The 12,432-nt window shown below is 37.4% G+C and overlaps 1 protein-coding gene across 2 annotated transcripts; it reads right to left on the minus strand.

Annotated features, from left to right (window-relative positions):
* Positions 1–505: 505 nt before the first annotated feature.
* On the minus strand, positions 506–12,432 carry LOC121725893. Of its 2 annotated transcripts, XM_042113060.1 has the most exons (9): positions 11,905–12,432; positions 11,407–11,664; positions 11,046–11,243; positions 8,171–10,952; positions 5,582–7,861; positions 5,378–5,501; positions 3,298–3,476; positions 2,407–2,523; positions 506–1,472 (listed from the first exon to the last, which is right to left on the minus strand). In XM_042113060.1, exons 1-9 carry the CDS (start codon positions 12,079–12,081, stop codon positions 1,327–1,329), a joined length of 6,261 nt encoding a protein of 2,086 aa, XP_041968994.1. In that variant the 5' UTR covers positions 12,082–12,432; the 3' UTR covers positions 506–1,326. The 2 variants fall into 2 exon arrangements, with proteins under 2 accessions (XP_041968994.1, XP_041968993.1); XM_042113059.1 differs by having other exon boundaries at positions 5,582–10,952; positions 11,905–12,431.

Consider the following 12,432-nt stretch of genomic DNA (forward strand, 5'->3'; position numbering starts at 1 on the left):
TACTTTGGGCATGTGACTACTACTTTTGCATAGAAGTTTTATAAAAAATCAACACAATATTATTATAAAGTGACTCTCAGTTCAACGCTTTCTCGCTTTCTCACCAAAATAATTTCGAATATAAAAAATATTTTTCCATAAACATCTATACACAAGCATTAGATCACAAATACCCAATATATTTTAAATTCATCTTAACACCGAACCTTATAAATGTTAAACATAATCTCATAAGATAAAAGAGTAACTTGGAAATTCAGAAATTATTACACCTAGGTAGTTTAATTAAGCGATTAGGTATTACTTATTAAACGTAGCAAAATATGTGACAATGTTATGCATTTATTAAAAGTATATAGATTTTAGACACGGTAAGATTACTTGCATGGTAAATTTATACCTATTTAGTGCTTTTACAACCTACCGTTACAAATAAAACTGACCGTGATCCGTGACCACGGAAATTAATGTCGTAATTATTATTGTTATGGTACAGTTTAATATCATTTTGATTGAAATTCCATGACGCCCAAGCTGAGCATTGCATCGGTGCAAACAGTAAAGTGCGTGGGACAATCCGACGTACCGTAACTATCGTTGACGCGAAAAGACAAAAAAATCTATCGTTCCATCAAAAAAACCGCGGGGCTGATCATTACATGTAAAACGTCTCCGACATTGTGACAACAATTCAACAAAACAATATGGCCTCACTTAAGTCCCTATCATAGACGAAATAGCAACTGTACACTTGCACAAACGCAAAGCTCATCTACCGATACGGTATTCGAATTTTGATTGTAATAAGTGTAATAACCAACAAGTAGTACCCAGTTTTTCTGACGTTTTTCGACAATAGTTTAAGGTACAAGTCCGTGCATCGCGATCGATCACGACCGCGCGCGGGCTACGACTGTCGTCGGCCTGTCGCGACAATAGTCAGTGTATAAAAATGTATGGCACCGCTTCCGAGGCCCGCGACAGACGCGCATGGCCGACGACAGTCGTAGGCCGCGCGCGGCCGCGATCGATCGCGATGCACGGAATTGTACCTTTATGTATTCAATGTCTTTGCCGATTGGTACATTTTTGACGTCAACTAATCGATAGCGCTAGAGAATAGACAAACTCCTGTCATTTCGAAAATTGGACATTAAAGTACCTACTATCAGAGAAGTTGATTCGTAGGCAGATGGCGGACTTACGTAATTTGGCAGCGTTATGTTTAACCCAGCTGACAGCTCATGACTAATATTGAATTGACATGATTCGACCAAATGACGTCACCTGCCTAGGAATCAAATTCCTCGATGGTACGTAAGACGTTCAAACGACAGCGCTGCTCGCCATCTTGTTGACGCCGCAGGTGCCGTCCCCGCGGTAGACGCGGTAGTAGCCCTGCTCGCCCCAGCTCGGCCCCCACGAGTTCTTCACTATCCAGTACGGCATGTGTCTATGGAACAGCGGATAGTCTGAAAAATAAAACAATTCGTGAGATTTTGCGTGTTAGCAGTTGTTCGGGGTTGGGATAGATAAACAAGAGATCAAGAAAGAATATTCCTGTATTGCATAGATCTATTACTATAACTAAAATGGGATATGAGATCGAGTCACGCGCTCGGTGAGATATCGTCGTGAACGGAATATGAGATCGAGCTATGCACTCGGTGAGATGTCGCGACGTGAACTGAACTTTATTACATTTTTCGAAAGTAATAATTAATCAAAGACGCAGAGTTGCATTATTACCTAAGTTGCATAGTAGGTAATAAGGCAACACACGCTGTACGGGCGTTGACCCGTACAGCAGTATATATGATTTTAGTAAAATCCATACTAATATCTCTCTGTTACCACTTCGCGCCCAAACCGCTGAGCGGATTTTGTTGTGATATGAAGATACTTTGAGTCCCGGGAAAGGACGTAGGATACTTTTTATCCCGGAAAATTATGCGGTTTCCGTGCGATATACGAAATTTGGCCCAACGGAGTTGCGGTCGTTATCTAGTATTTTAATAAGTTTAACTTTTTAATGGATGTACCAGTTTAATGCCAACAGTTTGTAACAATCGGTGCCAAATGAATGGGATACCGCTTTAATTAACACCCCTACAATTTTTTACCGAAAAACCAACGGAGCGGCACAAAACGTCAATACTATGGAACTTAAAGAGTCGCGTCACTACGCAGCGCCGTAGTGTCGCTTAGTGCGGTCTCGCCAAAAAACATTTTTTTCAGTAATTCTACAATAGACGTCCCCCCACATAAGACGTGCTTGTTCGTCGGGCATGTGAGCGAGAGAACTGCACGTGTGTGCAACGCGTCGCTGATACGGCCAAGATGAGCCCAATGTAGGGTCAGCCAAAGTCGTGCTAGAAGGTATTTTCAAGAAGGTGAGGAAATTACCTTTCGCGCCGTATCCAACAATGAGGACGCCGTGGTCGAGGTTGGTGGGGTCGCACAGCACGCGCCACGGGTGCGATATGCCACCCACGTAAAACTGCATGGCGTTCGCGTTAATACCTGCAACACAGTAAATCACGATAACAGTTGATGTACTAGCAGAGATGTTATTGATATCGCTTATAGTATTTCGAGGTTTCGATATTTCTGCAAGGCGACTCACGATTCCCGATCAATACGGATTCGGAAACTTTACCGTGCGGTCATTGGTCAATGGCTAGCGCGGCGAGCGTTTATTGGACGTCGCGCGCACGCAACGGGTGCCCGCTCGCGGATTCGTGGCTCGCGGCGGTATTCCGACGCGTGCGCCCGCGCCCGCATCCGCCCGTGTGGGCGCACGCTAAGACCTAACGCTAAAACTCGCGCGGGCGCACGCTCGCGTGTGTATAGTGAAAAATAATATGGGCAGCGCAGGCGCTTGCGATAGAGCGCGTACGCGGGCGACGGACTGTCACACGCGCGGCGGACGGCACGGGCGCACGCTTTTCGCAGTCGACTTTGTTTCCGTTGACGTATTTTTGCCAAATAATAAATTAGTAAATAATCCATGGTAATCTACTCGACACAACTGTACACGATCGAAATCAAAATAATACTAGCAGCGCTAGATGAGATTGGCGCACGCGACGGGTGCCCGCTCGCGGATTCGTGGCCCACGGCGGTCTTCCGACGCGTTCGCCCGCGCCCGCATCCGCCCGTGTTTTAGAGTTGGGCCTAACGTTAGATCTTAAAAGTAAAATTAAATTTAAATAAAATACAAGTCATTAATTATTTTAACTACTTGAATTTTATATTATTTCGAAGGTGGCAGCCCTACACTACATAAGTACTGACCGATAGATATCGGGCCGTTCTTGACTAGCCACTTGGCCATATCAGTCTCGTTGGACGTGATATTGACGGCCCCGGTGATCTGAACCCTGGCGAGCGTCTTGTTGAAGCTGCACTTGTCGTCCGCGCCCTCGTACGGGTAGTCGGTCTCGACCTCCAGCCCGCCCAGCTGCTCTATTGCCCTGTAAATAACAATAATTATAACAATACCCGTGCTAGAAAAAAAAACACAATTATTGACAATACGCATGTTGATGTTGACAAAAGAAATTCTCTATTTAATATTGGACGAGATGATAACTGAAATGTTGTAACTTGTAAGGCATTTTTGTTAAAAATAATATAAAGAATTTAAGCAAACACCATACGTATGGATAAAATATACACTGTATGCTACCCTAATTTATATTTTATCGCTTAAAAATATATAAAACAATTTTTAATTTGCTTCTATAAAACATTTTTTTTTAATTTAAGTTATAAAATTGCGCCAATTCGTGAATATATTTTGATTTATTACGTAGTAGAAATAAGCTAAATGCTAATTACGGTTCAAGGATGGACAACAATTTGTTATTAAATGTTATGCGTTGATATAGATAGTAGAGGTTATAATAATATTATGTGTGACCATAACACTTAATTAGCTGATCAAAAGTTGTTTGGACTTGTATCTAATAAAGTTTTATTAAAAACACAACACTTTTACACAATATGTGATAAAGTTTATTAGAATAATAAAATTAAACAAAATATTATGGACTTATAAATAAACAATTAATAATATTATAGTAAAACTATTCGAATGAAAAAAAATCGGCCAAGTGCGAGTTGGACTCGCCCAAGAAGGGTTCCGCAGCAGCAATAAGGTTTATTTTTATGAAATTAAAAGGGTTTTGATTTATTTTTATATTTCAGTTGATTTAATAATTACTTAAATTAAGGTTTACGACGTACTAGCTGTGCCCCGCGGTGTTACCCGCGTAATTTTTTTCTACCAATTTATCTATTTTAGGTACCACCTCTATTACTCCTTTAGGATAGCTATTTTAATTAAAAGGGGGTAATTACCCCCAGGTTGGGAACCACTGGTCTATACCTACTCTATAATCTATTTAGATTTAGGTTAAATGCGTAATTTATAGGACAGATGCATTTTTAAACGATAAAATATAAATAATGGTTTCATAAGGCTATAATTAGTAATTTCTGTTTACTACAAACGTTACACAATAATTGCAATTAGCACGTAACAAGTAAGCACGCAAAACGCATAGACGCAATGCGAATTGCAACGCAGAAGTCTGCGATACCAAATGTACGGAACCTAAAACAGTAGTCATTAGTGAATGACTCATATTTAGCTACAGGTTTAAGATTAGTATTCAAGATATTGTCTCAAGCAAGCATACATGACGCTCAATAATGTTACGAGTTACGACTAAAACATTGTTGTAAGTTATAGTGTAAAACGTACTAAGGAATCGATTGTCGAGTGTTTTACAATCTTTAACAATTTAAGATGTATATCTATTGTTTTCCAATAAATAAATGCATGGATTTTCCAACAACTAAAACTACGGATTTAGCTGTTGGAAAATTCGAAAGCTCCTTAGTTTCTGTGATATATTCAATAACCTACTATGAGTGAAACTAATGCTTGTTTCTTCCAGCAGTTGATCTTTATCTAGATATTATGATATCATAGCTGACTTTGGTACGGATGACGTATCGCTCAAGTTATATAAACTATTTACTAGGTCCCTCGGTATATTCTGTAGAGGTTTATAGTATAACAATAAGTGAATATTTTTGCTGTTGAGGTTCTCACACGATATTTCAGGATCAATTATTTTTCGTAGAGCTACGCGACACGAAACGTCAATACAAAGGAGTCTAGCTAGGCAGTCTAGATACGCCTAGTTAAAGCCGTTTGCAAACTGCAGCGACACGACGCCGTCAATTACGGAAAGTGATTGACAGTTAAGTACCTGGTCAAGCTTTTATTATGTTGCGAATTGCGATGCATCACATTCAAATGCCACGCGTCGGCTGCGAACGGCGTTATAAAGTTTTTACCTACCGATAAGCGTTATCAGGGAGTCCACCATTGCAGCCATCGTCTAATTTGTCACAATCCACCAATTCCTGTTCGGATAATGAGACGAGATTACCAGAACGAATCTTCCATTGACCTTCGATGTTTCCTTAAAAAAACAAAATTCAATATAATAATATTATACTCAAAAAGTGCTTACTATCGAGTGTGCATGTGTGAAAACCTTACCTGTAACGCTAAATGCCCAACAGCTGCCGCATGAACCTTGATTCTTCACTTCGGTAACAGCGTTGTAATGCCTCCAATCGAATGAATCGGGCACGGTTATTTGAGGAATGTCAGCTTGTCTCATTGGAATATTATTTGAATTTTTAAGACCCGGTTTTAAGCCTAAATGTTTCTCCTTAAACTCTACGTAAGTTAAATCGGCGAATCTCGTAACGCCATACCTCGCAGTCCCTTGCTCGTGAACATTGAATTCGTGTATTTTTCTTACATTTGCTTTGAATATCTCGAACCTTTTCACCATTTCTTGGTGGTCATCGATGTAACTCGGTGTATACGTTTTAAGGAATTCTGAGAAGAGATGCTGAGCTTGAATATTATGATACAATTCTCCATTTCCATCGTCTTGATCATCACATGAAACCCTAATGATGGGGGGATGCTCGGTCCACGGGCGTATCCAAACATTCACACGACAAAATTTGTTCGTAGCAGAATTATTGACCAGATTACAATCGTTTGTTACACTCAAAGCTGAGCAATTAGTTGGGCCGACTTCCAATTTCATTCTATAATGTAAGCCCGCCACTTCCTGCTTTTCTAACGAATATATTCTTACCACTTTTTGCCTTTTTGGATGAGGATATTTAGCTTCTATGTGTTTTAATGCCTCGTTTGCCATTTGTTTAGCATTTTCGCTACCTTCTAAATCAATTTTAGGATTTATCGAGGAATCGTCATCTTCGCAACTGACGTCGATCTGTTTACCGTTATCGACCCATAATCTTTCTGTTATATATGAAATGCAATGTCTTTTTGGAATATGAATAAAAAAGTCACATTTCGTTGTATCATCAACCCATTCATATTTAAAGCAAGATGTAAAACCTACATCGAAGTCGATCGTAGTTATCTTGGCACTAGTTATTTTGGTATTGTAGCTGTTAATTTGTATCAATCTTTGTTTATATCTATTTAATGATGTCGCCTCTATTTTGTTAATAGAATCTTCGACTAATTTCTTTATAGTATTTTCGTCTTCTGATAAATGTTGAGTTTCCAGGTCTATAAAGCGCTTTCTACGCGGCAACTCCTCAGCACTACACTTTACACTTAGTTTCTTAATTTTTTTTGTATTTGGTGACATCCAGATCCGTGAAATGCAAGGTTTTGGAGTTCTACTTTCGTCAATAAAGCATTTATAACGATATTCGTGATAATCGCTTATAGATTTTGAACAGTTTGTAGGTGCGGCTATGAAGTTTAGTTTAATAGGAACACGGGAATCAAGTGAAGCCACTAAATGAGGTTCACCTAAATGTACTATTTTGTATTTTACTTCGGGCGATGACTCGAGTTCCTTGAGAGATGTTGTAATAAGAGCTGCAATCGATAGACCAGTAACATCTTTAAATTCTTTCTCATCGTCGCAAACAACTGAAATACTTTGAACAACGAGTTCATCGTCTGGAGATGGCCACAATCGGGCATAACAAAGTCTGTGATACATGCCAGCGAACTCTTCACAAACATCGAGGTTATTTTCATCTTTGTTTCGTAAGCAATATGTATAAGCAGTTTCAATATACATTCTGACAGTATTGGTGCCCATGTTAATACTTGTTTGGAATGCTTGAATGCTTATAAGCTTTTGTAAATTATGAGTATCCGATTTATCATTCAAATACTGAATAGCTCTATCTGCATAGTAGTACTTAGTGTCCTCGTCAATATAGTCATCATCTTTCTCAATTTGCCTTTTGTTCCTCTGCAAAACATTGAACGAAAAAACGTGTGGACTATTAGGATCATCATCATTTACACCACCCGGGATTCCTCTTCGTAATCTTGACTCTTTAGGTTGTATGCTACAAGTTACGTTTATATCTTCTTCGTTTAGCCACGCTCGTTCCCATATGACAGAGTGACAACGTATAATGTCAATTGGTTGGCTTTCGGGCGAGGCTGTAAAATCTATTATTCTTTTCAATCCCGCAACAACCTGCTTGGTTGATTTTTCGATTTTTAAAATAAGATGATTTTGAGTATTGCCCACAGATTGTAAATATTTATTTAAAGACTTGTAGGCTAATTCTTTAACGTGTGGACTATTAGGATCATCATCACTTTCACCACCCGTGATTCCTCTCCGTACTCTTGACTTTTTAGATTCTATGTTACAAGTTACGGTTATATCTTCTTCATTTAGCCACGCTCGTTCCCATATATCAGAGTGACAACGTATTACGTCTGTTGGTTGGCTTTCGGGCGAGGCTGTAAAATCTATTATTCTTTTCAATCCCGCAACAACTTGCTTGGTTGATTTTTCGATTTTTAAAATAAGATGATTTTGAGTATTGCCCACAGATTGTAAATATTTATTTAAAGATTTGTGGGCTAATTCTTTAACGCGTGGACTATTGGGATCATCATCACTTATACCACCCGGGATTCCTCTCCGTACTCTTGACTCTTCCGGTTGTATGTTGCAAGTTACGGTTATATCTTCTTTATTTAGCCACGGTCGTTCCCATATGTCAGAGTGACAACGTATTACGTCTGTTGGTTGGCTTTCGGGCGAGGCTGTAAAATCTATTGTTCTTTTCGTACCCGCAACAACCTGCTTGGTTGCTTTTTCGATTTTTAAAATAAGATGATTTTGAGTATTGCCCACAGATTGTAAATATTTATTTAAAGACTTGTAGGCTAATTCTTTAACGTGTGGACTATTAGGATCATCATCACTTTCACCACCCGTGATTCCTCTCCGTACTCTTGACTCTTCCGGTTGTATGTTGCAAGTTACGGTTATATCTTCTTTATTTAGCCACGGTTGTTCCCATATGTCAGAGTGACAACGTATTACGTCTGTTGGTTGGCTTTCGGGCGAGGCTGTAAAATCTATTGTTCTTTTCGCTCCCGCAACAACCTGCTTAGTTGCTTTTTCGATTTTTAAAATTACATGATTTTGAGTATTGCCTACTGATAGTAAATATTTATATAAAGACTTGTAGGCTAATTCTTTAACGTGTGGACTATTAGGATCATCGTCACTTACACCACCCGTGATTCCTATCCGTGCTTTTGACTTTTTAGATTCTATATTACAAGTTACGGTTATATCTTCTTCATTTAGCCACGGTCGTTCCCATATGTCAGAGTGACAACGTATTACGTCTGTTGGTTGGCTTTCGGGCGAGGCTGTAAAATCTATTGTTCTTTTCGTACCCGCAACAACCTGCTTGGTTGCTTTTTCGATTTTTAAAATAAGATGATTTTGAGTATTGCCTACAGATTGTAAATATTTATTTAAAGATTTGTGGGCTAATTCTTTAACGCGTGGACTATTGGGATCATCATCACTTATACCACCCGGGATTCCTCTCCGTACTCTTGACTCTTCCGGTTGTATGTTGCAAGTTACGGTTATATCTTCTTTATTTAGCCACGGTTGTTCCCATATGTCAGAGTGACAACGTATTACGTCTGTTGGTTGGCTTTCGGGCGAGGCTGTAAAATCTATTGTTCTTTTCGTACCCGCAACAACCTGCTTGGTTGATTTTTCGATTTTTAAAATAAGATGATTTTGAGTATTGCCCACAGATTGTAAATATTTATTTAAAGACTTGTGGGCTAATTCTTTAACGCGTGGACTATTTGGATCATCATCACTTATACCACCCGGGATTCCTCTCCGTACTCTTGACTCTTCCAGTTCTATATTACAAGTTACGGTTATATCTTCTTTATTTAGCCACGGTCGTTCCCATATGTCAGAGTGACAACGTATTAAGTCTGTAGGTTGGCCTTCGCGCGAGGCTGTAAAATCTATTGTTCTTTTCAATCCCGCAACAATCTGCTTGGTCGCTTTTTCGATACTTAAAATCAGATGGGTTTGAGTATTTCCCACTGACTGTAAATATTTATTTAAAGATTTGTGGGCTAATTCTTTGACGTGCAAGCTACTCAAGTCATCATCATGTAAACTAGAAAAACTAGTATCAAGTGGTATGTCTGTGCAATCATAATTCATTTGCTTCTGTTCATAAGATAAATCTTTCAGAATGTGTACATCACATACCTTTGATCCTTTACTATATAAAATTGTACAAGTCCCTCTTCTAGAATATGCAGTATGCTTGTCACAATTTGTATAAGCCAAAGATAAAACAATATGTATCTCAGTCCCTACTCCTTTAATTTTTTTAATTTCTGTTTTGCTTATATCTGTTACCTTTAAACTATTTAGAGATGATGATTCAGATTCGATTTTTTTTACAGAATCTTTAACAATATTTAATAATACAGGGTCATCTGAATATACATTTACCACATCTTTTGTTTTACCTTTTTTCTTTATATTATTATTACAGACTGCATTGCGCACATGTGGAGCTTCTCCATTAATAGTTACAATCACTCCACTACACGTCACTTGGTTTTCTTTTTTTTTGCAACTTTTGAAATAATGACATGGCATAGCAACACGAATCTTTAAATAAAGATACCGATGTTTTATTTCATATTCTTCTTCTGCGGTTAGTACATCTAAAAGAAATATCTTATGTTTTTCTGAAATTTGCTCATTCAAGTATTCCACCATTAATTGTGCCATACTATAAACAAATTTTGCATTTTCTAGGTTTTTCGTTATTTTGTGGATTTTTTGTGCTGTAGAAACTGCTTTGAGATCTTTACTGTAACTTCTTCTTATTCTGGAAACAGCAATATTATCTAAACTGGCAGAATCAAAAAAATTAATTAAATCCTCAATCGCTTTTTTCCTTTCACTTGTAATACCATTACCATTATTAGAACCACTAGGCTTATCAACATATTCACTTTCTTTAGAATTTTCTGCTATATTTGGTACTGTTTTAGATTTTTCATAAGTAGTCTGATGATGAGGTACATTTTGGTCTTTATTTACTTCTTGGTTTTCGAAAAGTTGATGAAATTGGTTATTTGGTATTATTTGTTCCTCTAGATTTTTCAGATCTTCATCAGTGAAAGGTTTTTCTTGATGGGGTTGTGTCTGTATGTTGGTTGTATGAATAGGTTTTATGAGTTCATCTCCTGACTCATTAGCAGTAGGTTTATTAGAAGAGTTATTAAAGTTATCTGGTAAGTCTTTGTCGCTGTTGTCATGCTCATCATCCAGAAGAACTTCCCCATTATCTCCAAAAAGCCACTCTTGTGTGCAGTTATTTGAAATAAAAGCCCTATATTTGGAACCATCTGGGTTTTTTATCCAACTTTTTTCTAGTATAGAAACTTTACAGGTTTTCTGTTCTATGCAACTTTCACTGTCACTCAAAGAGCAGTTATCATAATCTATAGCCAGTGTTAAAGTATATCTAACACCATTTACAATCTGTAAAAATAAATTAATATTGATACGAGGTCCTAAAAATATTAGTCTTTGTTATTTTTATAAAATATATAATAATTAGGAAAATTAGCTCACCTGAACTTGTCTCTCCACATCTATAATGGCATTAATTGAATGCTTAGCAGTAGGATCATGTCTGTCTATGTGTTTCAGAGCTAGATTGGCCAAATCATTGACTCCAGGAGCTTCAGGGTTTACATGACTAGAACACCCTACACAAAGTATGCCAGGTTGTCGGCTAGGAACCGCTATAAATTGTTCGCCAGATGTAGTCTAAACCGGAAATGAAATAAAAGATAAGACAATTGGAAAAATGAGATTCTATATAGACAAAGAAAAAAATTTTTTTTTTTTTGAGTTAAACAAAAAAAATTTAGCTGTATAATGTTTCTTGTTCAATTATGGTCACTGAGGTAAAAATCACATTTTTACGTACCCCTGTATTAAGCTCTATTTCATTTTCAAGATTAACTGGTCCATTTTCAGTGTTGTAATTAGTTCTGCTGGTCACGGCTTCAACTGCACTAGTTGGTGTAACATCTTCCAAATGACATTCATGGCTTTGGACTTCTATTGTACTTGATTCTAAATCTTTTACAGTAGCAAAGCATTTAAGATATCTTGAATTGTCCAAATTATGTAAATCTGTAGCCTTTATCCTTATTTCTATGTTAAAGGTATTACTTTCATCCTCCTAAAAAAGAAGTCTTATAAATAAGTAAGTCTTTTTACATTAATGCTTCAACTCCCAAGCGGTGGAATTCAACCGCGTAAACAATTGATTTCCAAGAATCTACGATCGAGGGATTAAATACATGTTTGTTGTAAATAACATTGATAATAGTATTATAGAACTTACATTAAATGACAAGGGTCTCACAAATGATAACCTTTGTAACACATTAAGAACAGTATAAAACATTAAAATACATACCAGACTTTGAGATTTTATAACAACTGCATCATCATATGTATATACGCTATCAGGTAAATTATTCAAAAAATGAACAAAATCTCCTAAAATCTTCTCCTTTTTCTCGAGCGAACTTTGTCCCAAGCAAAAAGGTAAAAGGCAAATAATAAGGAACGATAAATTAAATAATTGACTCATGTTTATTTTGTTCTTTCAAGATGTGATCATTTCTGAGATTATTGAGTAACACTGAGCAGTAAGCAAGTTCGTTTCACTTTATTAGCAGCTGTATTAAAACTACGTCACATTTCACAGGCGCGAATGATGCGAGTAATTCGTGATTCAACAGCCAAGGATTTAATAACAACCTGTGTTTGTTGTCTTTTATTTCCTCCAATATTTATGATCAGCAGTTCACAACATCACAAAATTTTATGGACATGATTTCTAGTGTTCATTAGTGATTAGCGTCTTATTGAATGAAAATATTTTAACTACAAAAACCTAAATCACAGTCTGTGTCTGTGGCTGTTTGCTGTTTTATAATCA

The sequence above is a fragment of the Aricia agestis genome, chromosome 4 (assembly GCF_905147365.1).
Source record: "Aricia agestis chromosome 4, ilAriAges1.1, whole genome shotgun sequence".
Lineage (NCBI taxonomy): Eukaryota > Metazoa > Arthropoda > Insecta > Lepidoptera > Lycaenidae > Aricia > Aricia agestis.

Bases quoted from the DNA above. Each gene is read 5' to 3' on its own strand.
- LOC121725893 (XM_042113059.1), bottom strand. From the start codon at position 12,081: ATGAGTCAATTATTTAATTTATCGTTCCTTATTATTTGCCTTTTACCT. The intron at 10,953-11,045 runs GTGAGCTAATTT...TTATTTTTACAG, and splicing joins ATGTGGAGAGACAAGTTCAG to ATTGTAAATGGTGTTAGATA. The intron at 3,477-5,377 runs GTAGGTAAAAAC...TGTTATTTACAG, and splicing joins CTCCCTGATAACGCTTATCG to GGCAATAGAGCAGCTGGGCG.